Source organism: Rutilus rutilus (assembly GCF_951802725.1).
Source record: "Rutilus rutilus genome assembly, chromosome: 2".
In the NCBI taxonomy this organism is placed as follows: domain Eukaryota; kingdom Metazoa; phylum Chordata; class Actinopteri; order Cypriniformes; family Leuciscidae; genus Rutilus; species Rutilus rutilus.
Window position 1 is genome coordinate 48254489 of NC_140210.1, and position 21868 is coordinate 48276356.

At 37.1% G+C, this 21868-nt stretch overlaps 1 protein-coding gene across 1 annotated transcript in view; it reads left to right on the top strand.

Annotated features, from left to right (window-relative positions):
* Window positions 1-11971, top strand: part of LOC311283432 (complement C3-like) — a 69682-nt gene extending 57711 nt beyond the window's left edge. The window contains exons 38-40 of the mRNA XM_084397810.1: window positions 3855-3938; window positions 4101-4239; window positions 11513-11971. Of these exons, the coding sequence (XP_084253936.1) occupies window positions 3855-3938; window positions 4101-4239; window positions 11513-11654 (365 nt within the window). The 3' untranslated portion in view covers window positions 11655-11971. The remainder of the gene's footprint in view (window positions 1-3854; window positions 3939-4100; window positions 4240-11512) is intronic.
* Window positions 11972-21868: the final 9897 nt, after the last annotated feature.

A 21868-nucleotide genomic window follows, 5' to 3' on the forward strand; every position in this document is an offset into this window, starting at 1 on the left:
TTCCTGGGAGATCCGTGGTTGCGCGGGATGTGGAAGCGCGCAAAAGTTCCAGAACCTTCTACTGTCTAAAAAAAAAAAAAAAAAAAAAAAAAAACCCGAGCTGCTGACCGCCGCTGCAGCAACAGATCAGTTTTGTCAAGTTCAGCACAACGTTGGTTGTACAAAAAGTGCCCTGGCCTTGAATGACAAGGTAAGGAAAAATGTTTGGCACATTGTGGGTCACTATCATAACAAGGTAATACAGTGTGTAATCAAGCGTTTTATATTTAATATGAGGGAAATAGGCTACACATGCCGTGGACGTGACACAAAAAATCTTTAACTTTTAGGTGGCAAAATATGTTTTTGTAATTCTGTGAATTACACTGCAAACCAAAGTAATACTACCCACCGGATGAAGAAGGGTTGGCTCTTAACAGAACATAACATTCATTTTATTTTATTTTTCATGTTCGCATTTATGAGGAAAAAACAATGTTACGGACGGGACCGCTCTGAAAGCGGCACTAAAAGACTGTTTAAAACTTTCACTGAGACCTCAAACAGAAAGCACAAAGCCTTTTCTTTAAAATGAATTTAGTTTTGTATTAATTGTATCTTAATTTTAATCAATGTTTCATCAAACAATTGCCTGTAATAAACAAGAAGTAAAAATAGTATATAGACAATAGATAATCACGACACGGACGCGCCGGCGAGTGAACTGGACTCTCGTCTCATAAATGAACCGAAACTCAGCGTATAAGGGAGCTATACTTGCCTGACAGACCTGATAAATATATCTATAGAAAGCTTGGAAGGTCTTCATTTAAACAGAACAATTCAAAACGAAAGAAAACAGACCGCTGCTTGAGTAGCCTAATCCGTATGAAATGTGCATTTCTCTCTGGCGAGTTCACTACTGCGAAGATTGCGAGGATAGCATCGTCAACTTCATCTATGCAGGGCACTGACACAGAAAACTCTTGTTTATTAATAAACAATTAAAATGTCTCCTTGCTATATTTTACATATTAATCATTACTTTTACCGGTTCTTTGTGACAGCTTTTAGGTGCTTTATTGGCAGCGCCACCCTCACATGTTACATGAACGCGTCACCACCGCATCAGCACCGAAAACAGGACATTTTTTTCAATCCCTGTTTTGGCAGGGGAAAAACTGATCAGAAAATGTAACGAAACGTTGTAGAAATGTAGTGGAGTAGAAAGTATAATAATTGCTGCAAAATGTAACGAAGTAAAAGTCAAAAGTATGCACTATTGATTCTACTTAAGTAAAGTAGGCCTACAGAAACGTAGTATTTGTACTTCGTTACTTCCACCACTGCTGATTAACAGTAATGTAAATGCTAAATGTCCTAATACCTGTTGATACTACAACAATGCAAATATGCTCTTAACCTTGCAGTTTTTCACATATCATGTAAGACTCAATTTCTCCATTTCTTTGCACAAAACTCTCCAGAAAATGCCATTTAATAGTTTATTTTTAAAAAAAAATTCCCAGGGGGGCATACACCCGGACCCCCCTAGTGAGAGCCCCCCCACATAATAAATCCCAATTTAACCCCTGATTGTCACCATTGCTGAGATTCATATGTAGATTCTTGATTTCTGTGTGTGATTTTAAAATCATCAGATTATTAAAGCATTGCTGAAATTAATTACTGTAGAGAAAAATGAATAAAGCATGTGTATAATCAGTTTATAATGCTGGGTGAGATCAGTGAATCAGATCACTAGTAATTTCATCATCAAAACATAACCAGGACTGCATTTCCCAAAAGCATCTTAAGCCTAACTTGATCGTAGATCAACTGCAACAAATGGTCTGTACAATTAAATTAGGTTTACGATACTTTTGGGAAACACAGCCCAGGTCATAGTTTCTCTTGCCACAACAAATGTGCTTTATAAACACAGAGTGGGAGCAACCAGAGAAATACTAATGTTAAAAAGGAAAGTGTCATGAGCCCAACTAAAGCAAACACCGATCACCATAATGGTGACCATAAACGGAACATTCCATAAAACATTACCATCTAAACTTCTGTTAAATCTAAATAAGACCGTGTGTGGATGTATGACAGAAATAAAGTCAAACTGGTAAAATAATAAGTGCAATAATGTGTAATGGCTCGAAGTCAGTAGTTCTTGTGTTTCTTCTTGTTTCTCTTTCCTTCTGCTGATTAACATCAGGTATCTTCAATAATGCTTAATAATCACTTAATTCTCTCATTAACTTCCACACTGCTTCAGTGTTAATTTTAACACTCTGTAGTGTGGACACATATGTACACTGAGGAGTGTTAATTTAACACTGGGCACTGTGCACGCTGCTCTTTTTATAGTGAACAACTGCAAAGGGTCAGTTCACCCAAAAATGAAAATTCTGTCATTAATTACTCTCCATCATGTTGTTCCAAACCCATAAGACTTGTTCATCTTCAGAACACAAATGAAAATATTTGTAATAAAGTCTGAGAGATTTCTGTCCATCCATTGACACCTACGTGTAGCACATTAGCTCACGAGGAAAATATGTATAATTAATTATAACAAATTACCTAGTTCCGTCATTAAACAATCAGTTAGTTTTGCAATCTATTTATTAATTTTAAGCATCAAATGGTAGTTGAGTAGCCTGTCAACAGAGGGACAGAAAGCTCTCAGATTTAATCAAAAATATCTTAATTTGACTTCCAAAGATGAACGAAAGTCTTACGGGTTTGTAACGACATGAGGGTGAGTAAGTAATGACAGAATGTTTTGCAAAAAAAAGTCGGCACACTGACTATGTTTACATGCAGCCAATAACCTGTTCAAAACCGGAATACTAGCAATAACCCGGTCGCGCACGGCCATGTAAACACAGGCAAAAACCCGGATATGATCCCTGGGGTACCCCTTTTCTAACCCGAATATTTGGTCATGTAAACGCGTATCGGCATATCCCCATCAAAAGGAACATTGATTTGTGTTCTGCGCATGTTCTATTCGCAAGGAATCTTGGTCTTTTGAGTAGAGACGGCGCATACAAAAACCCGCGTGCAGTATACCGGAAGTAAACAAGAAGTAGAGGTAAACATGGCGAGACGCAGCACAGCACCACACTTTTGGAGCGAGAAGGAAAGCGCAAACAAAGGCGATCACTATCTGCCCTGAACTATTCATTATCCGGGTGCTGCTGCTGTTGTTGTTGTCTTTGGATACAGGAAGAAGAATCGGAAATGACGCATATTGCGTCTTAAGGTTGTCCGTACGTCCTGACGCTAACCGTGCGTCGCCGTTTACATCGGGATATTGCCAATTGATTACAAATTCCATACAGGAGTAACTCTCTCTGCTCACGCATGTAAACGGGTTATTCCGAATGTTTCAGAAACCCAAATAGTGACCTTAACCCGACCATAACCTGAATATTGACAGCTTGTAAACGTAGTCACTGTTGCTCACAAATCAGTTAACCAAAAAAGATGTGATGTGTTCACTTTTCATAGTGATAATTTCTGTTAAGCTCCAAAAATGGCAAACTTTGTGAGAGCAACAGACCCAAATTTCACTTTTAAATCAATGTAAATATTCCCTTCAAGTGAGTTGTTAACTCAAGAACCATTGGAGCCAATTCATCCAGTGAGCGGTCTGATCAAATGGAGTTTTTCTTTTTAAAATGGGAAATATCTTAGTTTTTGTTGTCAGAGGTCTGGAACAACATGATGTAAATGATGACAATGTGCCTATTTGAGTGAACTATTCATTTAACCCCTGTGTAAATTAATTAAAAAAATGTTTGATTTCTGCCACCAAAATCCAGTTATTATGCCAGTAACAATATAACATGTATGTTTGACAGTTTATAAAGTGACAGTGGTGGGGATGGATCTGGCACAGGACTCTGACATCTATCACTTGAAGGTGGACCAGGTGCTGAAAGAAGGTACGGTTCAATATTCTCTCCATGCTACTCCACAGATCATGAAATGCAAATGAAATGTGTCTGATTCTTGTTAAATGCAGTTTTTCTCTCAGATACATATTCAGCATGAGGCTAATTTGAATTGCAGAGAAAGTGTGTCATAAACACTGTTCTGTCCTGTAGGCACTGATGATGATGATGTTGAGGGGAAAGTCAGAACATTTTTGGGTCGTCCCAATTGCAGAGAACATTTGGGATTGGTAGAAGGCAAGCCGTACCTCATCATGGGCAAATCCAAAGACCTGCCAAGGCTCGGAGGAATGTAAGTGTCCACTCTGTGTCTGTAAATTACAGGTATTGCCTGAGCGTCTGCAGAATGTTGTTCATGGCTCAATGTTGGGACAGTTGTTTTTTGTCAAAATGCATTTTATATAACCTAGAATAGACTTGAACAAAGTAAGACTTCAATAAACTTGAATAAATAAAAACAATTATCTCTTTCCCCTCCAGTTTTTATTTGTTTATTTATTTTTTAAGTTGGCTGTTCCCTCGAGCATTTTTATCATTTTCACAAACATTTCATTCGGTAACATTAGCCAGTTTTGAATAATATGCTGTTTAATGTTGGTGATCACGTTATTTAACATATGATTACATATGATATCGCTTCTTCTCCTGTGTTTTGATCAGGAGATTGTCTACTCTGAAATATCTCGTCAGTGGCGGGGAAAGAGTTAAAAATAAAATGACTTGAATTAAAATATCCTGTGATGAACATGGGTTTAAGTTATTAGGGCCCAAGCCCTGAAAGGGCGAAGGCCCTATTGTTTTCGTAAGGATTTTTTTATTTTTTTATTTTGCCACTTTTGGGGCCCTTAACATGCTCAAAAACTCTTGAAATTTTGCACACACGTCAGAACCCGCGGCCATCAGGGCCGGGCTGAAGCTGGTACCCGGGCGTGGCAGGGGGGCTCGACAGCGCCCCCTGGAACGGTGTCCGAACACGTGTCCATAAATCAAACACGCTTGCATGTAATAATATCAAACTCGGTACACATATAGATCTCATCGGGCCGAACAACTTTCGTGCTCTAAGTTTTACGCCAGCCCAACAGGAAGTCGGCTATTTAGGGTTGTTTGGAAACGCATGCTGTGGAATTTAATGTACTCCTCCTAGGGAATTCCACCATTCGCCACCAAACTCGGTCAGCGTGAAGTCAAGACATTGAGGATGCTAAATTGCGGACGGATTTTTGATATCTCGAACAGTTTGGCCGTGGCGAGGAAACGAATTTATGGCGAAAAAATGAAACAGGAAGTGTGTTATAACTTCTGCATACATTAACTAATCTTGATGAAACTTCAGCAGTGTGTTCGTTGTAAGAGGCCGATCACATGGATGTGACTATTGTGAGTAAAGGTTATAGCGCCACCAACTGGCAGCAGGAATGTGTCACTTTCAAAATGCTTTGAAATCACCCTCTTATTTTTACCCGATTTGCTTCAAACTTTATGTGTACAATGTAGACACACGGCAGATGTAGACCTGTGAAAGGATTATTGATATCTTAGATACTGTTGCCGTGGCAACGCATCAAACTTTAAAATTCTTTTTTTATGCGTTTGAGACTCTTAACATACTTGAAATTGCATGAAACTCGACAGACACATCACACTTATTAGCCAGTAGACATGTGCAAAGTTTCAGAAACGGACGTGGTGAGGGGCTCAGTAGCGCCACCTTTAGTCAAAAATGGGGGCTTAGTTTTACATAGAGTCACAAAATTCTGTTCGTATATTGGTCTCATCAAGCCGGACAACTTTCTAATTTACATTCATTAGCTCCAACCAAAAGGAAGTCAGATATTTTAGTTTGAATGTGATTATTTGGAGAATTTTCTCTCTCTCTGTCTGTCTCTGTGTGTGTGAGGGGTGGGAGGGATTTGTCTGTTGAGTTGAATGTTTGTTTTCAAGGTTTCAGGGGCTTTTGGGACCCTTAACGTGCTCAAACTCTTGAAACTTTGCACACAGGTCAGAACCCACAGCCATCAGGGCCGGGCTGAAGCTGATACCCGGGCGTGGCTGGGGGGCTCAACAGCGCCCCCTTGAACGGGGTTCTAAAACTTGGTCCATATATCAAACACGCTTGCATGAATTAATATGAAACTCGGTACACATATAGATCTCATCGTGCCGAACAACTTTCCCCGGTCTAGTTTTACGCCAGCCCAACAGGAAGTCGGCTATTATGGGTTGTTTGGAAAACGCTTGCTGTGGAATGTGAAATACTCCTCCTAGAAAATTCACCGTGTCCCCTCCAAACTCGGTGTGCATGTAGTCAAGACTTTGAGGATGCTAACTTGCGGACGGATTTTTGATATCTCAAACGGTTTGGCCGTGGCGAGGAATCGAATTTATGGCAAGAAAAGAGAAACACGAAGTGGAATAACTTCTGCATACATTGACTGATCTTGATGAAACTTCAGCAGTGTGTTCGTGGTAAGAGGCCGATCAGATGGATGTAACTATTGTGAGTCAAAGTTATAGCGCCACCAACTGGCAGCAGGAAGTGTGTCACTTTCAACATGCTTTTGACAAAAGTGCGGGGGTTAGTTTTAACTACAGTAAAAAAAAAATTGTTTGTATATTGTTCTCATCAAGCCGGACAACTTTCTAATTTACATTCATTAGCTCCGGCCATCAGGAAGTCAGATATTTTGGTCTGCATGTGGATTTTTTTGCAAAATCAGCCTCCAAACTTTTTCAACATGATGAAAATACATTAAATATGCTAAATTGTGAATGGATAATAAATATCTCAAACGGTTTTGCTATGGCGAGGGATTAAAGTAATGTCCAAAAATGAAACACTAAAAGATCTTCTAAAGCCTCAGATCTTCTAAAAATGTAATTATATACCATTTATTTCTATATAAAAGTATACAAATATCACAACTAAACCCATTTTATTCTGTTTTTGCAATTCAAGAAGAATGAAAAAGTTAAAAACAGGCTATTTAGTGCTATTTGGTTAAACAAAAAAGCAAACATAGGGCTATTCTGCCCTCTTGTGTCCAAAAGGACATCAAAATAGTATATAAAACTTTTTACCAGGTAGGCCTATATTGTATTTAAATATACATTTATTAGGTATGTGTCTGAGGATATTTTCCCACCGGTTAATCGACGTGTGACACGAGCGGGTGCTTTTAAATCGCTAATATAAAAGTGAAAGAAAAATACAGATGTCCACACTGACATTGATAATGTTGCACACACAAATCACACACACATTGGAAAGAATGATGCTTTTAAACAACACTAAACCGCCATCAGGTGTCGCCAGGCATCCATCTTAATAAGCGAGTCATTGATTCATTCGTTCAAACGATTCGTTCGAATGAGTCGATCATGATTAAGACAGATGTTTATGGATTGATCATTCAATCTTTGAGTCAACCGATTCGTTAAAAATGCTGAATCGTTCAGTTATGAGAAAACACGTGATGCGTGATGGTTCTGCTGTGATCTTTGTTTAACTATTTTCGCTGCTGAAACAGAACAAAAACAGTCAATATTGCATCTAAAATGTGACTTAATTGGAACTGTTTATTAACCTGTTGTATGAAATCAATGTCACAGTTTCAACTGTGATTGTATTCAGGAAATGACACTTGTCAAGTGAGGTTGCTTCACTGTATCATATGTTATAAAATAATATAAAACCTCCATATTTGTAATTTTTATAGTCAGCAGGCCTATGTTGTTACCTGATTATTTTTAAAAATAAAATCTCAAACGGTTTTGCTATAGTGAGGGATTAAAGTAATGTCAAAAAAGGACACACTAAAAGCCTCATATCTTCTAAAAATGTAATTATACACCATTTATTTCTATATAAAATTATACAAATATCAGAACTATACCATTTTATTCTTTTTTTTTTTTTTTTTTTTTTTTCAATTTAAGAATTATGTTTGAGTTTAAAATGAACACACACACACACACACAGTATATGATGTGTGTGTATATATATATATATATATATATATATATATATATACACACACACACAGTATATGATATCGTCTCGTCCTTCGGATGAGACGTTAAACCGAGGTCCTGACTCTCTGTGGTCATTAAAAATCCCAGGATGTCCTTCGAAAAAGAGTAGGGGTGTAACCCCGGCATCCTGGCCAAATTTGCCCCTTGGCCTCTGTCCATCATGGCCGCCAAATCATCCTCATATACTGATTGGCTTCATCACTGTCTCCTCTCCACCAGTAAGCTGGTGTGTGGTGGGCGTTCTGGCGCAATATGGCTGCCGTCGCATCATCCAAGTGGATGCTGCACATTGGTGGTGGTTGAGGGGATTCCCCCTTTCATGTAAAAAGCGCTTTGAGTAGGCCTGCCTAGAAAAGCGCTATATAAATGTAATGAATTATTATTATTAAATTATAAATTATTATTAATTATGATGCCGCCGGCTTTGGCCCTTCATCGCTGCTCGCAGCTATATATATATATTTTTTTATTATTATTTTTGTGGGGTTTAAAGTAAAAAAATTATAGGTGGTATATATGGTATTACTCTTTCCCCGCTATTGACGGAATTTTCCAGCAATCCATGTTTTCACTGTTATATGGTAGGGGGCGCTATTATGCATCTGAAAGAGTACAGAATCTCCTGATCAAAACACAGGCGAAGAAGAAAGAAAAACCAAGCAATAGAAGCATTGCTTACACACATGTAAGCTAACGTGATCATAAACATTACATAGCACATAAATCAAAACTGCCTAACATTTCCAAATGAAATGTCGACCCAGTACGAGCTGTAGGACTGTGAAAGCATTAGGGGTGTTGATGATTATTAGGGGCATTAGAGGTCTAATTATAAGGCTGTAAAAAAAAGAAATATTGACATAAGTGAACACTAATATTTATTTAAAGACAAAAAAGCTATTTTGTTTTAAAACGTATGACAAACTTCAGTATGACGTAAGCATTATGCAGGAGGCAATTACTTTTGACAAGAAAACCATTAGGGCTTGCATAGACTAGTCGAGTAGTCGATAGGTCGACTACTTCAACCACTAGTCGACGCTGTCGGAAACAATCGACTACTCGAGCGTCCATTAACCGTCCAATAAATGAATTAAAAATGGCGAACGTCACCAACAGACACCACACGTCAGATGTGTGGAAGTATTTCATCAAGGATGACAAAAAATATTGTATTTGGCCAACTCTGCAAGAGGCCGTTCACATATTGCATCTAAAAACGTATGGAAAGCGCGGCCGTGCCGCTGTCTCCTACTACAAGCGCTTACACTCCCATGGCGTCTGTCGTTGCTATGCAACCTTGAACTGCCCAGCGGGCACCTTGACATCAATTTAACATCAATATGACATCTACATTGATGTCAAAATGATGTCACGAAATAGGTCAAAAATGAAAGTCATATTGACGTCAAAGTGTCAATGTCAATTTGATGTCAAGAGTTTGACCTCTGCTGATGTCATTTTGCCAAACAAAAAGGTGAAACGCATGGCCGTACACTTATTACCAGCTTCACTTACACTAACCAGATTTACTTTATATAATTTCCATTTTTATGAAATCATTAAAATTTTGTATTTTAAAGTCACCATGATGGTGGTTAGCGTTTGCTTTAGTTGTGCTCTTGACCCTTCACTCTTTAATATAAAATTTTCTCTGGCTGCTATAATTGTGAGTTTATAAAGCACAATTGTTGTAGCCAAAAAAGTTGTGAGAAAAGAAGATCAGGTGATGTTGGCTGATTATTGTTGATGACATCATCATGCCTGATTCCCTGATTTTATTCAGTGTCTAATGCTTTGATTATATAGGACTTGTGGTTTTAAAACTGTTTTATTCATAATAGAAGTCATTTGATTCTACAGCATGTCTAGCAGTTTTATCAAATAATATACTTCATTTTTAAAAACTATTTAGTGCACAAAACCCTGTCATCTATGTCATTACTTAGACGCACACAGACATCAAGAAACAGCGTATGAATCTCAACAATGGTGACAATCGAACAAAATATCCAGATTATCAGATCAACTCCAGGTGCATAATTTATTAAAGCCGCAATGCATGCTGGGAGATTTTGGTGAGTTTTGATTGGTGGTACCCAGCATGCACTGCGGCATGAAGCATGTCATTGATTGTCACCATTGTTGAGAGTCATACACTTATTTAATTTAGCCATCAAGAATCAGAGGAAAATGTTTAATGCACTAAATGTTTTTTAAAATCCTTTATATTATTTGATAAACATTGCTCTCATGCTGTAAAATTAAATGGAGTCTATTACAATACAACATAAAAAACACAAGTCCTATATAATATTAGCCTTTGAATAAGATCAGGGATTCAGGCATGATGATGTCATCAACAATAATCAGCCAACATCACCTGATATCATTTTCTCATGGCTTTTTTAGGTACAACAATTGTGCTTTATAAATACACAATTATAGCAGTCAAAGAACTTTTATATTAAAGAGTGAAGGGTCAAGAGCACAACTAAAGCAAACGCTAACCACCATCATGGTGACCTTAAAATACAAAATATGATTTCATTAAAATGGAAATTAAATAAAGTAAATCTGGTTAGTTTTAAGTGAAGCTGGTAATAAGTGTACGGCCATGCGTTTCACCTTTTTGTTTGGCAAAATGACATCAGCAGAGGTCAAACTCTTGACATCAAATTGACATCGACACTTTGACGTCAATATGACTTTCATTTTTGACCTATTTCTTGACGTCATTTTGACATCAAGGTGCCCGCTGGGTGCGCTCTCCATGATGACGACGAAGAAGTATCAGCAAAGGATTAATTGATTTCTAGCCCTTGCATTAGCTTTACTACTAGATATATTTCTTGAGATGAGAAGGAAAAACCCGCGCACCACGTTGCTTCCATTATGAGCGCGCTCGCCGCGGCCGCGCACCTACATTTGAAATAATGAACTTGAGCGCGAAAAAGACGCAATATGTGAACGGCCCCTAGAAGCAGACGTCTGAAATGAAAGGCAAGAACGGCTATTTATTTGGCTTTTGACTGTTACATGAAAATTTAAAAATGAAATATCATAATTATAATGTTTTGAGAGTTTACTTGTCATTTTTGCATTAGGCTATGAATTAATAAATGTTTATTGATAAGATCTAGCTATTTCATGTCTTTTCATTTACAGTAGCATGAACCACGAGTAGTCGAGTAACTCGAGTATTGTTTTGATAAGAAATCGACTAGCAGAAATCAGTAGTTGTGCAACCCCTAAAAACCATAAAACTGAAAAGACTCCTTCAGACACATATAACACATATTTTGACCTGTTATTAAAAATACATGTTTGGTTCAGGTGAAACTGAGTGTGTATTAAATGTTTTTCAAAAATGTATTAAAACCAACACGAATACAAAGATTGTTAACATAATTCTCCTTTTTATCACCTTGGACATCATTATTGTTCACTGACTCTTACACAAATGTATACAGTGTAGTAGCTAAGTCAGTAATTGTGTCTGTTTTGTCTTCTCTTGTCTGTTGTTTTAGTCTGCAGTACGTCTTTGGAGAGAAGACCTGGGTTGAATACTGGCCGACGAGAGAGGAAAGTCGAACTCGAGAATACAGGGAGCAGTACATCGGCATCTATGCGCTCCAGGATAGCCTCCTCAGACATGGATGTGCTACATAATGTTGATTAAATGTTCAAAATGTTGATTATAGGAAATTAAACATAATGTCTTGCATACTCTCAATAAATCTTAAATAATATTGTTGGAGCTAAAATACATGACAACAATGGTGACTTGAATTCATTTTAAGTTCAATTTAAAATTGACTAACTAATACCTTGCAAGAATATTCTGATAACTTTTTCAATTCTGAATCACAAATCCAACATTATTATTTGTTTAATAAGCATAAGAAACTTTAAAGGAGAATTTCTGGATATCTGAATAGGCTAAACATTATTCAAAAGAAAAATAAATAGATGCGTTCAGATGATTATTCCTGGCATTTGCTTTCTGACAGGAGTTGATGTGGATGATAAAAGATATGGAAGAGTTACTTAAATAAATGACTTTCTAGAACATTCAAAAAGCAAAACCTCAAGAGGCCTGATGTGGAGCATCTCCAGTCTGGAAGCTTGTAGAAGAGGAATCTAACATCACACAGGCGGGAAATTGAAAAAACACTTCAAATAACACTTTTGTACCTAAAGAGTACATATTAGCAGAGGTGGGTAATCCAGGGGCCAAAGAGTAAAAGTCCTGCCATATGTTTATTCCACCCATGAACTCAGTCAGCTGATTTCACTAATTAGTTCTCTCTCCTGTCTGAATTAGAGCCCGACCGATAAAGGATTTTTAAGGCCGATACCGATACAAATATTTGGTGATTTAAAAATCCGATATTCCGATATATCGGCCGATACAATTTTTTTTTAAAAATCCAGAAACGCGTAAAAAAACATGAACAGATTTTCCCTAACATTAGTTATTTGTAGTTATTTAAGAGTCCTCAGCCTTACTAAAATAATATGATAATGCAGTTTAAAAATATATATATTTTTTTTAAATTAACTTTGTCACAACAGAACAGAATATATTAACGTTCTGATAAATATAATGTATATTAAGAATACAAACTTAAGATATGAAACTTAAAGTCCTTTGAACAAAAAAAATCAACTATTATTATTAATATTGACAGTAATAATTTAAAAAAAATCTATGATGATGATATTATGATTATCATCATCATTTGTATTATTATTAAACAAGACAAAGGTCACTCCTAATTCTATCCATCTATTCCATCAAGCTACAACAAACCATTTTCAATCATCATTTGCTGCCTGCCTTCTAAAATCTACTACTTAGTGATGCACTAAATACATTATGTGACTCGTTAAAGGACAATTCCGGTGAAAAATGAACCTAGGGGTAATTAAAACATGGTCACCGAGTCGATCGTTCCCTGGGATGCGTTTTCATGAAAATCGAATGTAAAGAGTTTTATCTCTAAAAACAGATTAGCTCATAACACTAGTATATGTGGCACAGAGTAAGTAAAAGTAAATCGCTAGTTAATACCACTAACAAGGCTCAAAATAGCCTCACACTAACACGGTAGCATAATGAGGGTCCCTACATGCAAACCGAAGCATTGAGAACTTTGTAAGTGTACAGACAGTTTAATAAGAAGATACTTTATAAAGACAGTACATTACGCGTTTACAGGCAGGCGTCATCTTGGAAAACAGTCTCGACTAGTCGAGCCACGAACGCCGTGCTAAGTTAGATTTCACAAACGTAATTCCTATCGACCAGCTCACTTAGCACGGCGTTCGTGACTCGATTAGTCGAGACTCTTTTCCAAGATGACGAATGCCTGTAAACGCGTAATGTACTGTCTTTATAAAGTATCTTCTTACCGTAAAACTTCAAATAATAGCCCGGGCTTTTATTTTCCCAAATCGTCGGACTGCACCGGCTTGTATTTGAGACAGGCGTCTAAATGAGACAGGCCTTTAAAGGTGAACTAAGTAACTTTTTTACCTTAACTGAACAGCTTCGGAGTCATTGGAATGGTTATAATACTTATTTCGGGTTGAATGGTGGTCGTTTCGCACCCCCCTGGTGCCCGTGAGCGGAAAATACGCACTTGCAACTTTGGGGCGGCGCGCCGCGTCAGGAAGTCTTGCGTGATATCAGGTCTCGCGATGTAAACAACTGCTTTACAGCCAAAAGAAATCTGCTAAAATGCTGTCATTATTGCGCTCCCTCACGCTGTTCGAACCTGAATGAAGAAGACGTTTTAAAGAATGTCCCATCTGCTTTGATGTCGTTGATCTACTAGCCTCTGGTGTCTGAGAATCACCAACGAGTTTTTACAGCAGTGTTGTCAAATATCTATTCCGAAGCTGTGGGGGGAGCTCTAGAGAGAGACCTGCGAGCAAAAAGCGAGAATACAGTGTAGAAATCCCGAAGCTACTGAGTGCTGCTTTAATTTAGTGTTGAGATGAGCATGACAGTAGGAGGTTACCATATCTGTGTTTGTTTAACAGATCAGTTAATGTAAGAATTAGCCTACTGTATTTCCGTATGTCTAAAGGGGGTCGCACACCAGACGAGAAGCGCAGCGCCACGTCTTTAAAATTCGAACACATTATTCTCTATGAGTGTACTTTGTCTCAAATCGTCGTTAATATACTGACTTCACCCTGTGCTGGAATATACATTCAGTTTTACATTCATTTACAGAAATCAGCGGCTTGAATGAAAATTGCTGATGTTATCGGATTTTCAGGTGATATTCTCAATTCATTCAGTTAACGGACGCTCTGAGGTAAAGTGAATTCAGATTGCAGACTAAGCAATGATTGTATTTAATTGTACAGTACAATCATAACATAGTACAGACATGATCTTAATTCCATAATATCCTTAAACATAACTATATTGCTGGCCATAAACTGACAAAGTGCACGTTCGGTGTGCGATACCTCGAGCTGTCATAGACGCGACGCGGAACTGCGCTTCTCGTACGGTGTGCGACCCCCTATAGATTATTGGCAGCATAAAAAACGAAACGATGTGAGCATGGGCGTAGGTTTAGGGGGGGACGCTAGGTACTAGTCCCAATCAATATTTTGAGATGACAAATTTGTCCCCACCAATATTTAGCAAGCTCCTTTGAACTGCTATTTGGATCTTTGCGCTGCTATTTGGATCGATTCCAACGGCCAAAACAACGACAGTACAAGAAACGCCGTAATTTGATTGGCGGCGGTGTATCTGACAGGCTACACGCGCGGGCCGGGACTACTTTTGTGCTTGCACTGGCAGCGAGCGGGTGGTGTGTGTGTGTGTGTGTGTGTGTGTGTGTGTGTGCGCGCGCGCGTGTCGACGACGCCGACGGTAAGTTACCAGGGCTGTCTCTCTGCCACATACAAAGGCCAGAGTAAAACATTTTAATATTGCGTTTTTTGCCACTTTTTGTACTTTGTAGATAGATCAGCTATGCCACCCAAGAAGAAGAAAGGGGACATACGAAGCTTTTTCATAAAGCAGAGTGTAAGTAGGCAAAATAACTAGCCACACAAATAAACTAGCAGTAGTAGTGACTGACCAGGCTTTCAAATGCAGATTCTACTGTGGAAAATAGTATTGGTGATAGTATGTGTTACCCAGGATGTTGTTACAGTTAAACCTAGCAGCAGCAATCTTTCAACTAAGGTTAAGAGTATTGATTAGGCTGTGCAGCACAGCACTGATAGACTCATAGAAGTCGCGCTAGAATGCTACGTTAGCAAGTCACTGAATGTTAATTAGCTGACCTTAACTTAGAATCTTGCAGTCAACATAAACAGTGGATCTGAGACATTTTTCGTTTCTACATTCTATTTATGTAATGTATGTAATGTATTTGTGAGTGAGTGTAGCCTAAGAATTTAATATTTAAGAATAGAATATATCAATAGAATTTGATATAGAATAGTAGATATAATTTTAGTATTAATGGAATACTGTAATCATGGATAATAATAATAATAATAGATAATAATAATGGATTTGTTGTGTTGAATGCATACTATGATACCACGTGTGTATTTTATTCATTTGTTCATTATTTAATAATTTATGTTAATAAAACGTTTGGTTGTTCAGCATTACACAGTGTCAGGTTTTTATTTTTTATTTTTTGAGAGTGCATTTTTGAGATTATACAGTTATACTAGCTCTTTAGGGACAGTATACAGGATGGTGTATCGGGGTCAGGATACAATATAATGAGATGAAGTAGATTCACTTCTGGGGGGGGGGGGGGGGGGGGGGGGGGGTTTGGGGGGCTGATGTCCCCACCAAAGCTGAGGCCAAACCTACGCCCTTGGATGTGACAGCCATGGGCTGAACAATACAAGTTACCAGTAATATCATGTGATACAAAAGGACCCTATATTCATCACTATCATCATAACCGCGATCCTCAACTACAAGTTCATTGGCGAATTCCTCCTCCTCGTCGCTCTCCTCCACTTCTCCCTCTCCGGCCTCCGCTAGGTCTGCCCCTTGTTTGGGCTAACAGTTCCTGCCCAGATGCGTAGGGCTCTCTTGCGTGCGCAATCTGCTCCATAGAACTGGCTTAAACAGACGATCTGACGGGTTTTAGAAGATTAAATACAACCTATAGCCACACCAGGCGTGTAAAAGAGACAGGCGTCTATTTGGGACTCGGCTATTATTTGAAGTTTTACGGTATTAAACTGTCTGTACACTTACAAAGTTCTCAATGCTTCGGTTTGCATGTAGGGACCCTCATTATGCTACTGTGTTAGTGTGAGGCTATTTTGAGCCTTGTTCGTGGTATTAACTAGCGATTTACTTTTACTTACTCTGTGCCACATGTATGTATTAGGCCTATGTAGTGTTTACTCCTTATGTCAAGGTGTTGGGTGCCAGGTGTCCATTTGGAGTCTCCAAATTGCATTTTGGAAAGGACGCCTATACTTTTCTTGAATAAAAGCGTACAGAAACTACATTTTTGGGAGTATCATCCTCAAATTTGAATCTAAACATGGTCAGACATTCAGTTTTATCTTTATGGTGTTTTCAGGCCCTTAACATAAAAGTCTGATAATTTTTTCCCTAAGTGAAGTTAATTAAAAGAAATTGTGAGTCACTTTCATGTAAATTTGACCTTGTTTTATTCTGTTCCTATGCTACTTTGACTTATAATGACTCTTGTGTAACTAAGTTTCAAGTGTCTAGTTTAAAAAAATACCAGAGTTATGAATGTGGACCATAGGGTTTAAGAGCTACAGACATTTGTATTTGGAAATGACAAATTTTCTGAAAATTCTCAAAAATAGGTGCGCTGGTTAAGAGGGTAACTTGCCCTTTGCGCCAAACCTTTTCTGAACGGCCTCCGCATCTTCCGAGTTTTTACAGGAGTATTGATGTTCAACGTTCATCAGGGCAAATCCACTCAGTCTTTTGTATTCCGGGGATTAGTCTAAAGTCTAAGGGCGATGTAAATAACTAAACGAGTTTAACCGCAGAAAATCGTACATTACCCGTGACCACGCAATGGCTTTTAGGTCGTCAAGTCGTGTAATATGAATGTACATTTACAGGGTACTTTTTGTTTTTGATCTGTTGAAATAATAATAATACTGTTGTGGAAGTCTGAACAATTTATAGTCCTCTCCTTAAAGATAAAATATGTAAAAAAATAACTGAATTTAAATAATGAGTCAATACATCATCAATCCTTCTTCCAAAATGTGTTTTAGTGTTACACTGTAAAATCCAACAAGTTAAGCTAACTCATTTCATTTGAGGAAACCGATTGCCTTAATTCAATTAAGTTTATAAAAACAATAGTTATGAGTACTCTGAACTTATTTTAATCGAGTCCGCTAAAACAATAATACAAAGTCAAATTCAATAAGTTAAGCTAACTTATTACATTTGAGGACACCGATTGCCTTAATTCACTCACTGTAAAACCCAACAAGTTAAGGTAACTCATTTCATTTGAGGCAACCGATTGCCTCAATTCAATTAAGTTTATAAAAAACAATAGTTATGAGTACTCTGAACTTATTTTAATCGAGTTCACTAAAACAATAATATTTCTTAATACACAATTAAACTTTACACTGCATTTGAATACTTTATATAGCTGAAACTTCACTTTATTGAGTAAAAACAGTGACATGACAAACTTTAAATGAACTCAGAGCACTTGCAGTTACTGTTAGCTCACAATGTCACACACAAAGTCAAATTCAATAAGTTAAGCTAACTTATTACATTTGAGGAAACCGATTGCCTTAATTCAATTAAGTTTATAAAAACAATAGTTATGAGTACTCTGCAATTATTTCAGTTGAGTTTACTAAAAGTAGATATACATTGCAGTCAAGAAATTAAGTGATTAATTAAGTGATTATTGAGCATTAGTGATTAACACCTGCTGTTAACGAGCAGAATCAATGAAGGAAAGAGAAACACAAGAACTACAACTGACTTCCATCCACAGCCTTAGATGAAATCAACTCAAGATAAAAGATGTTTAAATCTCTAAAGATCTCAGCAGAGGAGGATTAAACCACTACACAAACAGCATTACCAGCTTCACTTATTACTAAACAGTTTGACTTTTGTCATGCGTCTACAGAAGTTGTTATTGAGAATGAACAGAGGGTTAGATGCTAATGATTTATTGAGTTTCATTTAAAGACACCATGATAGTGATCCGTGTTTGCTTTAGTTGGGCTCTTGACCCTTGATTTTATAACACCAGTTTTTCCTCTGGCTGCTGTAACTGAGTGTTTATAAAACACATTTGTTATGGCACATATGCCTAAAGAAAATATGAGCATGTGGTTGTGTTTAGATGATACAAATCATCATTTAGTGACTTGATTCTCTGATCTTTTCCAGAGCCTAATCTCTGATCAGACAGGTGATGAATTACTTGTATTATTCATTATAATAGAACTGATTCTGCTGTAAGGCCCATTGTTGTGACAATCAGATTTTAAAAACCTCTATGGTATCATGCTGGCTTACACAGTAATCAAGAATCAGCATATGAAACTCAACAATGGTGATCATTAAAAAATGTTTTATGCCGCAATGCATGCTGGGAGCCATGGATAAGTTTTGTATTATGCTAGTACCCAGCATGCATTGCAGAATGAATAATTTTTTAATGGTCACCATTGCTGAGATTCATATGCTGATTCTTGATGTCTGTGTGAGTCTTAGTAAAGCAATACCTTTTCTGTGAAACTTTTTGTGCACAACTCTTTGTAAAATCCATCATATTATCTGATGGACACAACATGGCTAGCTCTTATGCTGTAGAATAACAGTTTTGAGTGAAACTAATATGTTACCCTTTTAATCAGAGATCAGATTCTGAATGAAATCAGTGAATCAAGTCACTAAATGATGATTGTCATCATCAGTCCTTCACCATCAACACCCGATCTGACTGCAAAAGTCAAGGGTCAAGAGCCCAACTAAAACAAACGCTGATCTCCATCATGGTGACCTTAAATGAAACAAATAATCAACTTCTAAACCTTTGTTAATTCTAATAAGAACTTTTGTAGACGAATGGCAGTAATAAAGTCAAACTGGTTAGTAATAAGTGAAGCTTGTAATGCTGTTCGTGAATCCTCCTCTGCTGAGATCTTGAGATATTTAATGTCTTCTTTTATCTCCAGTTGATTTCGCTGAGGCTGGAAGTCAATTGTAGTTCTTGTGTTTCTCTTTCCTTCAGTGATTCTGCTTGTTAACAGCAGGTGCTCATCACTAATGCTCAATCATCACTTAATTAATCACTTAATTATACAATTATCATTCTGGGATCTAGAAATGTTCTATAACTCATTCAGTTTGAGTTCTGTTTCAGTCATTCAAGTTTCGGTAATATTTGAGTGCTGTGAACTCAATTGTATTTAGTTAATATTACTGTTAGGTTTTACAGTGCTGTAAAACCCAACAAGTTAAGCTAACTCATTTCATTTGAGGAAACTGATTGCCTCAATTCAATTAAGTTTATAAAAACAATAGTTATGAGTACTCTGAACTTATTTCAGTTGAGTTTACTAAAAGTAGATATACATTGCAGTCAATAAATTAAGTTATTAATTAAGTGATGATTGAGCATTAGTGATTAACACCTGCTGTTAACGAGCAGAATCAATGAAGGAAAGAGAAACACAAGAACTACAACTGACTTCAGCCACAGCCTTAGATGAAATCAACTCAAGATAAAAGACGTTTAAATCTCTAAAGATCTCAGCAGAGGAGGATTAAACCACTACACAAACAGCATTACCAGCTTCACTTATTACTAAACAGTTTGACTTTTGTCATGCGTCTACAGAAGTTGTTATTGAGAATGAACAGAGGGTTAGATGCTAATGATTTATTGAGTTTCATTTAAAGACACCATGATAGTGATCAGTGTTTGCTTTAGTTGGGCTCTTGACCCTTGACTTTATAACACCAGTTTTTCCTCTGGCTGCTGTAACTGAGTGTTTATAAAACACATTTATTATGGCACATACGCCAAAAGAAAATATGAGCATGTGGTTAAAAATAATAATTTAATGATTTGATTCTCTGATCTTTTCCAGAGTCTAATCTCTGATTAGACAGGTGATGTATTACTTGTAATATTCATGATAATAGAACTGATTGAAGACACATTGTTGCGACAATCAGATTTTAACAATCTCTATGGTATCATGCTGACTTACACAGTAATCAAGAATCAGCATATGAATCTCAACAATGGTGACCATTAAAAAATGATTTATGCCGCAATGCATGCTGGGAGCCATGAATAAGTTTTGTATTATGCTAGTACCCAGCATGCATAATTTTTTAATGGTGAGCATTGTTGAGATTCATATGCTGATTCTTGATGTCTGTGTGGGTCTTAGTAAAGCAATACCTTTTCTGTGGAAATTTTTGTGCACAACTATTTGTAAAATCTTTAATATTATCTGATGGTCACAACATGGCTAGCTCTTATGCTGTAGAATCACAGTTTTGAGTGAAACTAATATGTTGCCCTTTTAATCAGAGATCAGACACTGAATGAAATTAGTGAATCAAGTCACTAAATGATGATTGTCATCATCAGTCCTTCTCCATCAACACCCGATCAGACTTTTCCTTGGCTTTTGTGCCATAACAAATATGTTTTATAAACACTCAATTATAGTAGCCAAAGAAAATCTTAAGTGCAAAAGTCAAGGGTCAAGAGCTCAACTAAAGCAAATGCTGATCTCCATCATGGTGACCTTAAATGAAACTCAAATCATCAACTTCTAAACCTTTGTTAATTCTAATAAGAACTTCTGTAGATGAATGGCAGTAATAAAGTCAAAGTGGTTAATAATAAGTGAAGCTGGTAATGCTGTTTGTGGAGTTGTTTAATCCTCCTCTGCTGAGATCTTGAGATATTTAATGTCTTCTTTTATCTACAGGAATGAAAGGGTTAATCACAACCTTAAGCAATTTACGGTAACACTTTATTTTGATAGTTAGAAGTTAGAAGTTACTGTGCAACTACATGTCCACTCACTCTCATTAGATTATTAGTGTTGATTAGTGTTGATGATCAGAAGATCCGCTGTTTGGATTGTGACCGGCTGATATTTGTTTTACTCACAGTTTATTCTTATATCATTCAAACTCCACCATCTGACCAGAGGTGGAGAGTCCAGGGGTCAGAAAGTAAAAGTCCTGCCATATATTTATTCCACCCATGAACTCACACAGCAAACACTCCAGTGTTAAATGAACTCTCCTGTGAGTTTATTTGGCTCCAGACTCAAGAGTGTTAAAGTTAATGAGATAATTAAGTAATTGTTTGAGTGATGATTGAGCATTATTGAAGACACCTGATGTTAACAAGCAGAATTACTGAAGGAGAAAATCTCTTTTTTAAGTTGCCATTATGGTGATCAGTGTTTGCTTTAGTTGGGCTCTTGACCCTTAAACTAATAACTTTAGATTTTGTTTGGCTGTTGTATCTGGGTTATAACTCTCAGATGAACAAAGAGAAAAGTTAATCAGGTGGTGTTGGTTATGTTTTGACATAATCATAATTTGACCTGAATCACAAAACTCATTTAGAGAGTTAAGTTTACCTTGTTGATTATAGCAGCCTGTGATTCTAATATTATGCCATGTTAATCATTTTCAATGTAATCGGAAAGATTTCTTGATAGTTGTTCTGATCAACAGACTTTGAAAAATTCTATTATTTGGACACACTGACACCAAGAATCAGCCTGTGATTCTCAACAATGGTGACAATAATAAAGCATGTTGCAGTGCATTCTGGGTGCCACCAATCAAAACTCAT